Source organism: Alligator mississippiensis, chromosome 4, assembly GCF_030867095.1.
Source record: "Alligator mississippiensis isolate rAllMis1 chromosome 4, rAllMis1, whole genome shotgun sequence".
Taxonomy (NCBI): Eukaryota; Metazoa; Chordata; order Crocodylia; family Alligatoridae; genus Alligator; species Alligator mississippiensis.
Genome location: NC_081827.1, coordinates 201304709 through 201321930, shown reverse-complemented (window position 1 = coordinate 201321930; position 17222 = coordinate 201304709). Strand labels below are relative to the sequence as shown.

The window sequence follows — 17222 nt, the reverse complement described above, 5'->3', positions numbered from 1 at the left end:
GAATCACAGCTATAAATAGTGAGACCTCTAGTGGTCGTCTTTATCTCTCATTTCAGAATCCATCTGCCATGGAAGCAGTGTATACATTGTATATTATGTTTTATATAATAATCAGTTATTCAAACTCCATTTGTGTATATGGTTCCTTCTTACTACATATATTGTGAACAGGGCAAAAGACATACCCTGTAACTAAATTGAACTTTAGTGGATGCTTTAAAGCTACTAGAGAAAATCTTCTATAAAAGAAATGTTTTCTTTTGTATGGATATACTCAGCTGTTTCTTGAGTTTAATAAGTATGTTTAAGAATACTGATTTCTAATTTAGGTACCACTCAATTATGTACATGCATTTACTTCTTAGAATGCTGGAGAAAACATTCAACAACATGTATTATTGACTCGTGGGTGGCTGTTGCATCATTTTTGTGTTTATGATAATTAACACTAGACTGATCCAAGGCAGCTTTTGTTGTACCTCTTCACTCTGATTGACTTATTATGTGTGCTGTATCTGTAACAAATATAAAGAATGACATGCTTACAAAGCATGTGTCACTCAAATGCCTGCAGTTTATTCATTGAACAATTTAATTAAATTCAAAGGCACTGATTAGCAAATTATGTTTAGTGGCAGAAATAATTGTAAAGGTACAAATACAATATTTCTTATACTAAAGAAAACAGTTGCATTGATTTAATAGCTTCAAATATGTTGTTTAGCAGTTGATAACTATATTTTTCTTCATGGAAAAAAATTTTTCTGCTGCTGGAAAAAAAACACACATGCCGTTGTTAAACAATAAGACACCTGTTCTTTATACAAGCATGTTAATGTTGTTTTAATTAATTCAGCCTTCTCCACAGCCAAAATACTTGGAAGATGGGGTTATTTAAAGTCCACCTTGATGAATGTCTATAAATATTCCAATTTGTAGTGATGAAAGAACTTTATTATTCATAAAGTATTCATTTGTGTTGATGCTAGCATGGTATTCCCTCCACTACTGCATTCCAGCTGCCTATGCAGAGGTTCCTTAATAGCTTATTTGGAATCCAGGATGCAAGATTAATTAAAGTAATGCTAAACATCTTGAGAATAAGTGTTGCATGGAGATATTACCAATGTTCCCTCAATTCACAGCACAGTCACTATAATTATAATGTCTGCAAGATACTGTGGGTATCACAAGGGAATGTCAAATCCTCTAATTAGCAGTGTTTAAAAAGCAGAAAAATACAATATAGCAATTGCGTAGAGAAGTGAGAATTTGACTGACAGGATAAAAATCTGATGGGGAGCAATAGATTGTGACTAACTCATTGTACATTTTCCTACAGATAACAGGTACTCATTCTAGATAAACTCTTACACTTACATTAATGCATTCTTTCTCAGCAGGTCTGCAGATTCTAACAGTAGGTCTTCATCTTACCCTGCTTCTTTTGGAGTTTGAGGATCTGTTGTCACCACAAGCCAAAAATTAAGCTGCAGGTGATGTAGGTCTCCCTTACATGTTACAGATATTGCACAATAAACTTCCTAATTGTGCAATTACTTAAGACCAGCTACATGTGCAAAGTAAAAAGCTCCAACTAGCTATAGAGTTAGACCTTGAAAATGTGTACTGACTTCAAAGCTAGTTGCTATCCAGTTTTAATTTGTATGTGTAGCAGGATCACAGCCACAGGAGTGCACCATGCCCAGCCTGAAACCCCTGGGTCCTGAGGATCAAGGTAGCTATGATTCTCAAGGCTCTGAGGCGTATGAAACCTCCAGGATCTGGGGAGTATGGCAGTTGTGCTCCCCAGGGCTCAGAGGTGTGTGAAACCATCTTGTGTTTTCTTATGAAGTTATACTACATCACTTAATACATTTCTGTAAATTACGTGAGCACTTTGCTTTCTCTGGTATAACTATGTGATAGTGGTAAAATAGCCTCCTCTACATGTTACAGGTATTGTACTATTAACTGGAGACCAGCTATCACACCATAAAAATCTCCAACCAGCTATAAAGTTAGACCTCAAAAAATATGTACTAACTTTATAGCTGGTTGCTATCAAAGCTTTAATTTGCAAGTGTAGCAGGGTCTTTCCCTGTGGTGGGAGCCCCATTGGTTGATGGGGCTCCCAGCTGTAGGGATGCACCATGCCCAGTGAAAAAAACCTCGAGCCCTAAGGATTGCAGCAACCACAATCCCCAGGGTCTGACGATTTCAAACACCCCAAGCCTTGGAGATTGTGGTAGCCATGATTCCCAGAGTCCAGGGATGCGGGAAATCCCCGGATCCTGGGGGTCACATCTACCATGATTCCTATGGCTCTGGGGTGTGGGAAAACCCCTGAAGCTGGAGGATTGCTGCAGGTGCCTTCCCACCATGAGGGGTGGGATAAAACCCCAAGGCTAGAGGATCACCATAGGGGTGATCCCCCTGTTCTGGGAGTGCAGTGATCCTCCAGCCCTGGGGGTCTCCCTGCATCCCTGGGGTGGGGAGATCCCTCCTGTGGCAATCCCCCAGCCACAGGGGTGCACGGGGTGCTCCCACAGCTGAGAGACCCTCAACAGACCCCAGTTGACCCCAGCATGAGGCTCCCTGCCACAAGAGCTTGCTTCTTGCTGGTGCAGGGGGAGCCTAGAATTGGGCTCCCCCTGCACTGGGAATAAGGAGTGATGGGACCTAATATGCTATTCCACAGCCATGCCTCCTGCCATGCACATGTGGCATGACGGGAGAAGTGATTGTGTGAATTGTGCATTAGATCTCATTGCGCCTTTACCTGCTCATGTAAAGGGGGCCATGGTAACATGTGAAACAAGGATTATTACAGTTGTCTTCAAGTATTACAGTTGTCTTCACCCCCAGCAGAGCCTGTGAAGCTGCCAGCTCCTGCAGGCAACACAGGCTTAATTGCAGCTACCGACCCCGCTCTCCCTAAGACCAAACACAAAGTGTTTGTCATGGGAGACTCCACCCTGAGGGGGACCGAGGGGACAATCTGCCACCCCGACCCCTTAGCCCAGGAAGTCTGTTGCTTCCCAGGAGCCCAAATCCGAGACATTGCAGAGAAGATGTCTAAACTCCTGCAGCCCACTGACCACTACCCTATGCTCCTTAGCCATGTGGGCACCAATGACATGGTTCGGAGCACTCCCAGCCGGGTCATGAAGTGCTACAGGGATTTGGGAGCGGGGCTAAAGGGTCTGGGGGTGCAGGTGGTGTTTTCTTTGATCCTCCCAGTCTCGGGCTACGGAGTGAGGAGGGAGAGGAGGATCCAGGTAGTAAACCAAAGACTGTGGTGCTGGTGTCATCGGGAAGGCTTTGGCTTCCATGACCACAGTCTGCTCTTTGGTGAGAGTGGAAGCAAGCTGCTAGGAAGAGACGGCCTCCACCTTTTTCTGCTGTGGAGGAGGCTCTTCTCAGCCAGACTGGCTGATCTGCTCTACTGGGCTTTAAACTAAGACCGCCAGGAGACAGAGGGACTACCACCACTGCTGGCCTGCTGAGGAACCCTTGCAAAGCCAGCAGGCCAAGGCACTTAAGGGAGCCCACCCTTGCCCCAGCCCTGGAACAATCTTCAGGCAAGGCTGGGTCCCACAAGGGGACACTTGCTTGCCTGTACATGAATGCCAGGAGCTTGGGGAATAAACAGGACGAACTTGTCCTTCTGCTTAACACAAATAATTATGATGTCATAGGGCTAACGGAGACCTGGTGGGACTCCACCCATGACTGGACCATGGCTATAGACTGCTATACCCTGTACAGGAGGGATTGAGTGGACAAAAGGCGACGGGGTTGTAGCTCTCTATGTCAAGGAGAGCTAGGCATCCCTGCAAGCTAATATTGGCGACTAGGGTGGATGACTGGAGACCCTCTGGGTTAAAATCCATGGGGAACACGGCATAGGGGACACAATGGTAGGAGTCTATTACAGACCTCCCATCCAAAGGCAGGAGCTTGACTGGAGTTTGCCAGGGAATTGGGTGAGGCCACATGCTCTCAGTCTATGGTTGTCATGGAAGACTTCAATTACCCAGACATTTCGTGGGAACAGTGCTTGGCTAAATTGGAGCAGTTGCAAAGCTTCCTCTTGTACATGGATGACCTCTATCTGACATAAGTCTATGGGCCAACGAGAGGTAAAGTGCTGCTCGACCTGGTATTGGCAACCAGGGACGACCTAATCAGCGACCTAACAATTGATGGGAAGCTGGGTGACAGCGACCACGAGCTGATCACCTTCACCATCTGCCGTGAAGCTGGCAAGACCATCAGCACTACAGAAGTCCTTGACTTCAGGAAAGCTGACTTTGACAAGCTCAGGAGACTTGTCAGTGAGGCCCTAAGGGACAATAACCCAAAGGGGAGGGGAGTTCAGGAAGAGTGGTTGCTCCTCAAGGAAGCGATCCTGGATTCATAGATTCATAGATGTTAGGTTCGGAAGGGACCTCAATAGATCATTGAGTCCAACCCCCTGCATAGGCAGGAAAGAGTGCTGGGTTTAGATGACCCCAGCTAGATGCCTGTCTAACCTCCTCTTGAAGACCCCCAGGGTAGGGGAGAGCACTGCCTCCCTTGGGAGCTCATTCCAGACTTTGTCCACTCTAACTGTGAAGAAGTTCTTCCCAATGTCTAGTCTAAATCTGCTCTCTTCTAGCTTGTGGCCATTATTTCTTGTAACCCCTAGGGGCGCCTTGGTGAGTAAAACCTCACCAATTCCCTTCTGTGATGAACTTATAGGCAGCCACAAGGTCACTTCTCAGCCTTCTCTTGCGGAGGCTGAAGAGGTCCAGGTGCCCTAGTCTCTCCTCATAGGGCCTGGCCTGCAAGCCCTTAACCATACGAGCGGCCCTTCTCTGGACCCTCTCCAGGTTATCCACATCCCTCTTGAAGTGCGGTGCCCAAAATTGCATACAGTATTCCAACTGTGGTCTGACCAGCGCCCAATAGAGGGGAATTATCACCTCCTTGGTTCTGTTTGTCATGCATCTGCTGATGCACGATAAAGTGCCATTGGCTTTTCTGATGGCTTCGTCACACTGACGACTCATGTTCGTCTTGGAGTCCACTAGGACTCCAAGATCCCTTTCCGCTTCTGTGCCACCAAGCAGGTCATTTCCTAGGCATTAGGTATGCTGGACATTTTTCCTCCCTAGGTGCAGCACTTTGCATTTCTCCTTGTTGAATTGCATTCTGTTGTTTTCTGCCCGTATGTCCAACCTGTCCAGGTCTGCTTGTAGTTCTTCCCTGCCCTCCGGCGTGTTCACTTCTCCCCACAGTTTTGTGTCATCTGCAAACTTGGACAGAGTACACTTCACTCCCTCGTTCAAGTCGCTGATGAAGACATTGAAGAGTATCGGTCCAAGGACCGAGACCTGTGGGACCCCACTGCCTACACCCTTCCAGGTTGATACTGACCCATCCACTACGACTCTCTGGGTACGATCCTCTAGCCAATTCACCACCCACCGGACTGTGTAGTCATCCAAGTCACAGCCTCTTAACTTGTTCACCAGTATGGTGTGGGATACCGTATTGAAGGCTTTCCTGAAGTCTAAGTAAACGACATCAACCCCTACTCCTGTGTCCAGGTGTTTTGTAACCTGGTCATAAAAAAGATGCACAAGCTAATGCTATTCCATCTCGGAGGAAAAGCAGAAAAAGGGCACAGCAGTCCCCTTGGCTCTCCAGGGAACTAGCGGACCTCCTGCGGCTAAAAAGAAAGACCTACAAAGGATGGAGGATGGGATCCACCTCCAAGGAGGAATATTCCGGAATGGTCTGGACCTGCAGGGAGCAAACAAGGAAAGCCAAGGCTGCAACTGAACTCCAACTAGCTACTAGCTTTTTATTATCAAGGATAAGAAGTCCTTTTTTAGATATGTGGGGAGCCAGAGGAAAAGCAAGGGCAACACTGGACCCCTGTTAAACCAGAAGGGACAACTGGCAACCAACGCCTGGGAAAAAGCCAACCTACTAAATGGGTACTTTGCGTCGGTCTTTCATCAATCCCACAGGACACACTTACCCATTATGGGACAGGGAGGCCCAGGTGAGGGAGATTCCTTGCCCTCCATGAATGCTAACTTTGTGAAGGAACATCTTGAGAGGCCAGACACCTTCAAGTCAGCTGGCCCTGACGGTTTACACCCCAGGGTACTCAAGGAGCTGGCTAGCATCATAGCTCAGCTGCTGGCACGGATCTTCGTTAACTCCTGGCACTCTGGTGAAGTGCCTGAAGATTGGAAGAAGGCCAATGTGGTGCCTATCTTCAAAAAAGGGAGGAAAGTGGATCTGGCAAATTACAGGCCCATCAGCCTGATCTCTATCTTGGGGAAGGTCTTAGAAAAAATCATCAGTGGCCATTCTTAACGGACTGGCCAATGGCAACAACCTGAGGGATAGCCAGCACAGGTTTGTTGCAGGTAGGTCTTGCTTGACCAATCTCATTTCCTTTTACGAGCAGGTGACTTATCACCTAGACAAGGGAGAGGAGATTGATGTCCTGTATCTTGACTTTAAAAAAGCCTTCGATCTGGTATCCCATGATCACCTCTTGGCAAAACTGGCTAACTGCAGGCTTGACCTCACCACGATCCACTGGCTGGGGAATTGGCTCCGTGGTTGGACCCAGAGGGTGGTGGTTGATGCAAGTCAATCGTCATGGTGCCCTATGACCAGTGGGGTCCCTCAAGGCTCTGTCCTTGGACCTGTACTGTTGAACATCTTCATTAATGATGTGGACATTGGAGTCAGAAGTGGACTGACCAAGTTCGCCGGTGATACCAAACCTGAGGACAGGAGGGTGATCCAGGCTGACCTTGACAGGCTCAGGAAATGGGCAGATGAGAACCTGATAGTGTTTAACACCAAAATATGCAAGTTTCTCCACTTTGTGAGGAAAAACCTGCAGCATCCTTATAAGCTCGGCAGTGCTACGCTGGCTAGCACTATGGATGAAAGGGACTTGGGGGTCATGATTGACCACAAGATGAACACGAGCCTTCAATGTGATGTTGCAGCTAGTAAAGCGACCAAAATGCTGGCTTGCATCCGTAGATGCTTCTCAAGCAAATCCCAGAATGTCTTTCTCCCATTGTACTTGGCCTTGGTGAGGCTGCAGCTGGAGTACTGTATCCAGTTTTGGGCTCCACAATTCAAAAAGGATGTGGAGAAGCTTGAGAGAGTGCAGAGAAGAGCCACGTGCATGATCAGAGGTCAGAAAAACAGACCTTATGACGAGAGGCTGAGAGCCATGGGCTCTTTAGCCTGGAAAAGGGCAGGCTCAGGGGCGATCTGATGGTCACCTATAAGTTTATCAGGGGTGTTCACCAGTATCTGGGGGAATGTTTGTTCACTAGAGCGCCCCAAGGGATGACGAGGTCGAACGGTCATAAACTCCTGCAAGACCGTTTCAGGCTGGACATAAGGAAGAATTTCTTTACTGTCCAAGCCCCCAAGGTCTGGAGTAGTCTGCCATCAGAGGTGCTTCAAGCACCTACTTTGAACACCTTCAAGAGAAAATTGGATGTTTATCTTGCTGGGATCCTGTTACCCCAGCTGACTTCCTGCCCCTGGGGCAGGGGGCTGGACTCGATCTTCTGAGGTCCCTTCCAGCCTGAATGTCTGTGGAATCTAAGTTGGAAAACAGGTGTGCAGTGGGATTGTCAGTTTTTAAGAGATGGGATGTTTCTCCTGGGATGAGATGTTGATGTGAATGCTTTTATTCAGGAAGAATGTTTTTATTACGGTGAAGGACTGAAAGACGCAGCATGAACTCTGGTGATGATGCAGAATAGTTTCCTGACTCTGGATTATTTAGCAGAACTAGTAACAGAAACCACCTTTCTTTATATTTCTAAACTCATTCTCAAGAAAAAAGTAGTTTGTTTTAAATGAGTATGGTGCTATGGTTATAGATTTAACTACACCCCTTCACCCCTGGCATCAGTGTGTTACCACCTCAAGGCATCAGATCCTCATCTGTCTTTGGGTAGAATCTCAAGATTCCTTCATTCAAAACAGATCCTATGGTATCATATAGATCAAACATGCTTAGTTTAAGAGTTCCAACTGGCTTAGCCTACCTATGGTTCTTCCTCTTGGCAGAGTTGTCACCAGTGGGTTCTACTAACCCCCAAACAGCCTTTTTAAATTAAGAGTTTTGCCAATTAAACCATAGGAGTAAATTATAAAATAAGAGTATTTAATCAACAAAAAATCTGCATAACTTTTCTCTGACCTAAGTCTTATACTCCTACCTGTGCTTGAAATGCATGCGACTGTTTCACACCATTTAGTAGAATCTGTATGTGTCAGAATGTTTCACACACTGTTCTCAAAAACTGCCTCCTCTCTTATCTGTTTTTGGTCCTTTTTTTATCTATGGGTTCTCAGCATTGTCTGTAGCTTGACTAGAGCCAAGAAAATAGAATCCTCCCGGTAAAGACTTGGCATTTTCCTTTAGCCCCTACCTTAAGGGGACCTACCTGGGAGCCTTATAAGCAGCCACTGTCCTGTTTGCTTATTTGTGTCCACCGCCTACTTTATTCAATCAAGAATGTGTAGAATGAACACCCAATGTCCTGGTTGACATTTAATATTCCTAAGTTATTTCGGCCACTCCAGAATCCTCTGTAGGATAAATCATTTACTTTGGGTTAGGTCTATGCTACAAAGTTTTGTCAGCAGAGTTTAATCATTTTTTTCACATACCTAACTTTTATAGCTATATCAACAAATCCCTAAATATCCAGATTGTCTGCAATTTATTCAGACAATCTGTTTCACCATAAAGGGGCTTTGCCAGTATAGCTAAGTTGACAAAACTTTTGCGTTGTAGTCTTATATTGTATTGGTATTGGAAAAGGATAAACCACTGTCATGGGAGGCTTTATCATAAAAGATACAGGAATGTTCTATTACCGTTATAGATAGATTTTGTTGGAGTGGCAGCATTTGTTGCTCGTGAGTTTATTTCACTAAATTACAGTGATGCAATGCGCTCCCATATTAATATTTTTCCTCTCAATCTTTGTAGCTTACAGTTCCAGGGCATTATATCACATGTCTTACAAAGTAAGCTTTGTAATGAGAACATAGAGGAATAAAAAATTGTACTCTACAGAAAGTGTCCATTGTGTGTTCCATCAGCATCACTTGCACTTTGGGTAGTGCTGAACAACTGCAACAACTGTTTTGGTTGAACAAATGCATTCTGAGAGCTAAGATTTGGCACGTGAGAAAAAACTTTATCAAAATGTATAGTCAGTTCGTTACAGAGTATGGTAAATATAAGACAAATGATGACGTTTAGGTAAATATGCTTAGTTATTAGGGCTTATGACCTGTTGCCTTTTTCCCTATCACAGGATCTGCGTTTATACTGAAAGTTCAAGTAAATGACTTTGTCAGTCATCAATACCTATGCCAGGCAACTGTAGAAGTGTTTGTTAACTACACAAAGACAAATTCCACGCTCACTGGAAACAATGGAGCAGTATTAATAAAAGTTCCCTACAGGTTGGGACTAAGCTTAACTATTGTGTCATACAAAGATGGCTACATGTTAACACCCTTACCATGGAAGACTGGGAGAATGCCAAGTAAGTCTCTTAAAATATTGTTATTCCACTGAATTTATATACAATTAAAATGTTTTCCTTCCTTGGATGATCCATTTAATTGTCACCAACTGAACATGATTGAGTCAAGTGAACCAAAGTTACAAGTGAATACAGGTATAAGAGTAAGTGACGCTTCAAGTTTGACAAATTTATCATGTGGATTTTTAGAACTGAAATTCTATTAGCTGTTGAAAATCCAGCAAGAAAAAGATTATTGCAGTGGGATGGCAGTGTATTCTAAGAAGGAATGTGTTTGTGAGCACATTTGTGTTGTTCATTGGAGAATGAGTGAAGGGTCAGCTATGTATTTCAAAGTTCTTAAAATCATATAGTACCTAGAGGCAAGAATGTTGCTTTGCCTCTATGCAACTCCTCTGATTCCTTCCCTCCACCATCCTAGTCAGAAATAGATCTAGGATTTTACACATGGGGGGTGCAGTTGCAGCAGCTGGTGCTGCACCCCCATCTCCCAGCTTCCTTTACCCCTTTCCTCAAACCAGGGCAGGCAGACCACAACACAGGAGCAGCAGCTGGGGACTTAAGTCCCAAAGAAGGTAAGAATTCCACAGCTTCCCTTCTTCTCTCTGCTCAGAGGCACATCCCCTTCCCTCCTGTTTCTCCCTCTTGTCCCTGACTCCAGCCTACTGCTTCTGAGCTCCACAATATCCTGGTGGCAAGGGGAGCTCTGTTCCACTCCAGCTGGGTGGTTTGGGAGCTGAAGTCACGCAGGACCATAGCAGTAGCAGCAGTGGTGGGCAGATACGTTCCTTCTCTCTATGCCTGTCCCCAGGCTTCTGAAGAACACTCGGGAGGAGCAGGCAGAGTTGGGGGGAGGAGGGCAGGGTGCTCACCCATCCATTGCTACACCTAGACTCAGCCCAGCCCCCACACAGTACAGCTGGAATAGGCAGGAGCTCCTCTCATCCCCAGAACAGTGAGGACACTGGTGGCAGCGGCAGGCTGGGAAGAAGGGAATGGGGAGGGAAGAGTTGAGGCAAGGTTGTGCCTTTGATCATGCAGAGGAAGGGAGGGTGGGGTATTTTTAATTTCAGGACTTAAGTCCCTATCTGCAGCTGCTGTGGCATGATCAGGAAGGAGGCAGGTGGCCATGCCACAGCACCCCTGTTGGATCCACCCCTGATTCTCATCTGTAGTACATCTTCATGTGTGGCCTGTTTTTAAGTGTTGCATTTTTTGTTTGCCAATATAGTTCTCTTATGAGGTGGTTAAAGTGTCTTTTTCTTACAGAGAGAGAAATAGATTGTCCAGGAACTTAAATCATGTGTATTTATCTACAGACTATGTACAGCATGAGCCATGTAGTGTAATCTTCACTGCTCAGCCTATACTATTCAGCCATAAACTAGAAGGGGCCACTTGCTCCATCTGTTTTCTTTGACATCATCCTTCTTGATAACTGGTTCATCATTGTTCAAAATTGTATGTTTTATCTGAACTTTTTTCTGCAACATTTCTAGTCTTAACCAAGTTTTCTTAATGTGCTATTTTCCCCAGTATACTCATCTGTGACACTTTCATTGTTTCCACAAAGCCAAGCTAATATATGGCTGTTTGAAGATACTGTTTTAATTACTGGAAAACTGTCCGGTAAGTAGTCCATTATGCCAACTAGGATGTAAACAGTTTGTGTGAAAAACTACAAACCTCAAGATCATGGCCAGCACAGTTACTAACGCAGTTGGCCTCCTGAGTACTGTTCATCTCTAGTAAAGTGAAATATGCATGTTACTTATTACACTCGGGGCCAGATTCTTTACATATACATTGTCTGGGGAAGGTATGCTAGAGTTGGGACTTAAGAGTGAGGGTGGGAAAGGGAAGAAGAGCTCAGCTTTCTGATAACATCATGGTATGTGTGATAGTGGAAGGTGGTGGATTAGAACTAGATAATAACAAGCGCAGAGAAGTGGGATGCAGTAGGTTTTATGCTGAATGAATTTCTAGATTGTCACAGTGAAAAGTGTTAGCTCTGTTTGAAACCTTGCTAATTAAAAATGTTTTTCTTCACAGATGCCAAATCTCAACCAAGTGTTCAGTTTCCCAAATATTTAATAAAACTTCCAATAAACCACCATATTACAAATGTGACAGCCTATCTGACAGTGCCACAGCAGTTTTTGAAAGTGGACAATTTTCTCTACACAACAGGGATCCTTCTAAATAAATCAGGTATATTACCCTTGTTGCATCTAAGTTTGTGCTCTGTGTGTGTATGCATGTATGTATGTGTTTATATAAAAAATGTGTATATATGCTATGCAAGATTCATTCTTTAATAATGAAGGCCTGAAAGAGCTCCCAATTAATTTAGTTGACTTTTTTCTGAGTGCCATAGGATCCAGAATTGGGATTATAAATACAGCAAAACTTTATCTGGCACCCATGGGGAATCGGGAGTGCCGAATAATAAAATATGCCTGTTACCTGAGAGGCCGCTGCATCTGGTGCGTCGTCGCCCCTCCCGCTGAGAGGGACAGGGAGGGGGGCAGAAAAGAAAGGGGGAAAGAATTGTCATTGTGGGGGCTCGGCAGCACAGGCTGCTTTGCCCTGGGCTGTGGGGGCTCAGCAAACCAGAAGTGCCACAGTGGGCACTTCCAGTTTCACTTTTACCTTACAAGCCGGCATGCCAGTTAATAAAGCATGCCAGCTTGTAAAGTGCCAGATAACACAGCTTTTACTATACTATACTACAGAGGAGTAACTCATGGCCTTCTGCACCTACCTACATATCTACCAAAAGAACATAATATGCTGCTACTCTTACCTCCTGCAGAGACAAATACACTATTTTTCCATCCAGACTAGTTTCCCTTATAGGATTATAACACTTACTGTATTGTGGCAAGGCCTTAAACTACAGTGTTAGCACACGTGAAACTCCCATTCATTGAAGTGGAATTTGAAGGTGTTTGCTATGTTCTGTGTGTTCTGCACATTACAAAATACCTTACTGTGCCTGAATCTGATGTGGTATAAATTGCAGTCACTCTTGAAGTCACTGGAATTTCAGCAGTTTATGGGCAGATCCTCAGCTGATTCATTTCGGCTATAACTTTTACCTATCTGGGTTTGGAACCATGTCACCCAGCATAAAAATAACAGGGAAACTAATCTATCTCAAATACTTAATCCATGTTGTAGTATTATTGATTTAGTTACAGTTAATCCATGTAAGCCTGTTTAAGCATAGTGACACCAACTAGGCACTCTAAATATACAAAGAACAAATGTAATGATATTGTCCACACGTGTCTATTAAACTAAGTATAAAATATCCTTTCAGGGTAGAGATTCCATGAGTTGGTAAAAATTACTTTTAAATATTACACCTTTTTAAAGCATTCTTAAATAAGGCACAGGCAGAATCAATATTTATTTACTATTATGTCCTAATCCACCTAGTTATGTTGCTGTCCAGAAGATCACATTGGAACCAACAGAGGAGAATAGGGCTGGAAAGGACCACAAGAGTTCAATCTCTTGTTCAAGGCAGGATAGACTAAGCTGTCCCAGACAATTAGTATTTCATCACCCATTCCGCTTCTTTCAATACACAGTGATGCACTCAAATTCAATGCAGTTCTGTGGTTTCATTGATTTGCAGGGGATGATATTAGTGATATAGTTTCTAGCTAGCTCATTTGTGTGTCATACTCTGGTTTGTTTAATCTGCAGTTAATCAAAATATTCACAAATACCAGTACCCTATTTATTTAGATGTAGATTTATGTGGATTTTTGAGGATGCCAAGAAAAACAGGTTGTTTATAATGCACCTTTTGAATTTGAAGCCTCAGATGATAAACAGTGTTCCTCACCATCGAACTTTTCTTTAATTCTTTGATGTATTCTTAAATTATTCATAGGATCCCAGAGAAATAGTTTGTATCCTAAGGCAGGTAGGAGATAATTGAGATCTGGTGGTTCTCTCACAATCAGCTTCTAACCATGTGCAAAGCACTAATATCGTTCTGATATTTAATAATTCTGTTTCAGTCTTCAAAAACCTGTCACGCTAGATTCTGAAGCTTTTGCATCATATGGTGTCTGTTGTTGCATGTTAGTATAAGGAAAAAGGGAGCATGCTTGCAGCCTACCCCATAAAGCAGAAGGTTGCTTTGAGTATTTTGACAAGCCTTGAGTACTGTACCCCACAGTCAACTCTACAAAGGAACATCCAAATAACAAATGAAACCTTTTAGTAAAGTTTTATTACTAAATCTGCTTGACTACTGAGAACTCTGCAAATGTATCACTTAATACGGGAGTTTCATTTTGATTATCATTTATATTTATACCTGTCCATACATTTAGAACTCTTTTTTTTTTTTTCTGAACAGGTGTATAGTATTTAAGGTAGAATGAGGCTTCTGAAGCCTGTAAGTAAAAGCCTCTAAACAGCCAGAATTTGCCAAGTTGTGTTCTGCCAGCACTGTTGAACCACTTTTATTGTAAATATATATTTTGTTTTTAAATTTTTTGAATAGGTATAACTACAGAACAGTACTCTCAATAAAAGGTAACCAAAGAAATGCTTGAGTTTTTTTTGCTCAAGCTATATTGACATCTTGTGATGTGGATCCAAATATTCTTTGATGGTTTGCATTTTTTTCAGTAAATTATATATTTTTTATAAATACATGCCAGTATGTATAGTTATAGAAAGTTATTCCATATGTTTTAGGTTTTAAAAGTATTGAATTGACCCCTCTTGCTGCAATATGTGTAAGCCTCCTTTCTGCTGGAAAAGAATTGAAAGTTAATGGTCCCATTCATATTACATTGCCTCTTCTACCTACAAATAATGTAAAATCAGGAGATGCTATACCTGCATGGACATTTGACCTGAAAACTGGTATGTTTGATAAATCCTTCAGTATACAGCTTTAATGCTATACTATATTTAGTATTAGAATGACATAGGGTATATCTATGTTTTACAGTATAATATCCAGCATTATTTTTTTTTCTTAGTTGGGTGACATATATTTTGGGAAGAAGTTCTCAATTTTAAACATGCATCTTAAACTTAGAGGGAGGTCCCCCCTCCTTCCCACCCGGGAACATAACTGCTTTAACTGATTCAAACAAAAGCACTGATGTGAATGTTACAAGTATTAAGAATCATGAGGATCACCTTCATTTTCACAGTAATATTATATTTGGACATTAGATATTGTAACAGTATAAATGTAATGCATGCTATGGGCTTGAACAAAAAGTTGAGGTTTGAACAAATTAAGGTTGTTCGAATATATTGTGTTCCAAGTCATGTCTGTAAGGGTTGCTTGAAATAAAGTGACAGCACTGGATGTGACATAACTTAAGATGATTTAAAGTATCATTCTTTATGAAAATAGAAGATTTTAGGCAGAACCATTGTTTTTTCTAAAATGTAATATACAGTATCTCCATGTAAAATATTTATAGTAACAACTATACTGAAACAGATCAGTAGTCCACACCAGGAATGACCAACCTGTGGCATGTCTCTCAGGTGGCTCTGGCAGCTTCTGCGTGGCATGCAGCATATCTGGAAGGGACCAGGTAGTACAGTGGCAGATGGGACAGGGGGCAGATAGCAGAGCAGCAGATCAGACAGAGCACATGGTAGGGGGGAAAGCAGAGCAGTAAATTGGTCACGGAGTAGAAAGTAGTGGCAGTTCACACAAAGGAAGAGGGATTGGGGTAGCACTCAGAAGGTGCGGTGCTTGATTTGTGGCGCACGTGCCAAAAAGGTTGCTCCTACTGGTCTATGCCATCCCAGGGTGTGATTCAAATGAACCAGGGACAGGCAGAACTCTCTCTAAAGCATTATGTAGTCCTTTTTCTTGGGTTTCCTGAGTCTAACTGGTTTATTTCTGAGACACAAACCTTTAATTAAACAATTATTTTTTTCTGTTAAAGTGCATTAAAGTATGCTTCTTTATATAAAAATAATATTTGTCCCTGTATTTTTCTTAGTATGTTCTGTTTTCTGTGGAGTAGAGTGGAGAAGAAAAATAAAGCATGTTAACTTCTATGAATAGTTACCCATTTCAGATGTTTTATTTCACTTGAGCTAGAACTTTTACAAAGCTAAACATCATTAGAATTGAATTGTTTTTTCATAAAAGAATATCTAAAACAAAATGTAAACCCTCTGTACTTAAGGTTAATATATAAGTTATGACCATTTTGTTTTCTTCAGAACCCACTTTACAAAATTCCTGGTATTCTAAAGTGAGATTTGTTGTGCATCTCCTCTACTGTTCCCCTCAGCATGTTCTGGTTTGTAAAACAGGTTGTTTTCCACTCTTAGAATTTCAGGCATGGGTATATTTATTACTTAACGAAGTATTAAGTACGTTTCTTTTTGTCTCGTCTGCTGCACACACATATGTGAGCATACGTTGCCGGAGAATGGCAGATCACAAAGCTTGTCCTTTATACTCCAAAACAGATGGTGGTGAGATCTCTGGTCTAACAGTAATCCTGCCTTGGACTAATTGAGCTGTTTCAGTTTTGGATAATTTAAATAGAAAAAACAGGCTTTTTCATTCTGTTGTAGGCTAGTGGATTATTATGGCTTGTCCACTATGTGGCAAAGCCTGATGTTGGACTCTGTTCATTGTGTATAAATGAATAGCTTTTAACAAAATTTCAACTAGTCTTTACACAAATAAGACCTAAAATAAGAGAATATGAACTAAAAATGGTTTGTTTTGGTGGAAATCTACTTTGTTTTTAATTTCTATTTTGGTGTAATAGCTAGTCAATTTAAGTGAAATCATTAAAAAAAATTGAATTTTATTTCAAAGTAAACAATTACACACAGGCTTTCACTGACATATACAAATCAATTCAAGGAGAAAGAGTTAGTTTTTTGGGGGGGAGGAGGAGTTGGTTTTTTTGTTTTGGTTTATTTATTTATTTTTTTACAAGCTCATGAATTACATCAAGCCCTGTTGTATGTGAAAGTATCACAGCAATTTCATTTTCTTTATTTCTTTCTGACACTATATATTTTTCAATGTTTTTTTCGTAATCCTTTTCTGTGTTTGTAGGAGATTGTATGAAACAAGCCACATCCCCTGAAATGCTTATTAGCTTGCCTCCTTTTTCAGGTGCCTGGGTAAATCGTGGGCTGGGAATGATAAAGGAAGCAAATGACCGTTTAGTATGGAAGTATGTTGCTCCAACCTTAGGGTATTGGATAGCAGCTCCACTGCCTGGAACTACAGGTATTGCATATCAATAGAAAACTAAAATGACCAAATAATCTAAATAATACTAGTCTTAATACAGGTGTATTAGAAAACTTGTTCATAATTTTTTTTTTTTTTAAAGAAAGATACAGGCCAGACAGAAGCTGAAGGTGTTTTATCTATATTTTTCATACCTGTTTCCTAGAATGGTTAACTCCAGTATTACACTGAAACTATTAGTCTTTTGGGGAAAAAGGGAAGGGGAGGATTAAATGACTGGGAAAATTATTTGACATTTGTTTTCATGTGTGTGACAGGAACACAACCAAAGCATCATTTTTTGAAAAAGAGGAAATATTATTCTGATTGAAACCTTCTGAACA

General features: G+C 42.1%; 1 protein-coding gene across 1 annotated transcript in view; it reads left to right on the top strand.

Annotated features, from left to right (window-relative positions):
• The window catches only part of FAM171B (family with sequence similarity 171 member B), a 63848-nt gene that overhangs the window by 39733 nt on the left and 6893 nt on the right, over window positions 1–17222 (top strand). Inside the window, exons 4-9 of the mRNA XM_059727241.1 lie at window positions 9378–9611; window positions 10133–10186; window positions 11148–11240; window positions 11664–11822; window positions 14337–14507; window positions 16759–16875. Of these exons, the coding sequence (XP_059583224.1) occupies window positions 9572–9611; window positions 10133–10186; window positions 11148–11240; window positions 11664–11822; window positions 14337–14507; window positions 16759–16875 (634 nt within the window). The 5' untranslated portion in view covers window positions 9378–9571. The remainder of the gene's footprint in view (window positions 1–9377; window positions 9612–10132; window positions 10187–11147; window positions 11241–11663; window positions 11823–14336; window positions 14508–16758; window positions 16876–17222) is intronic.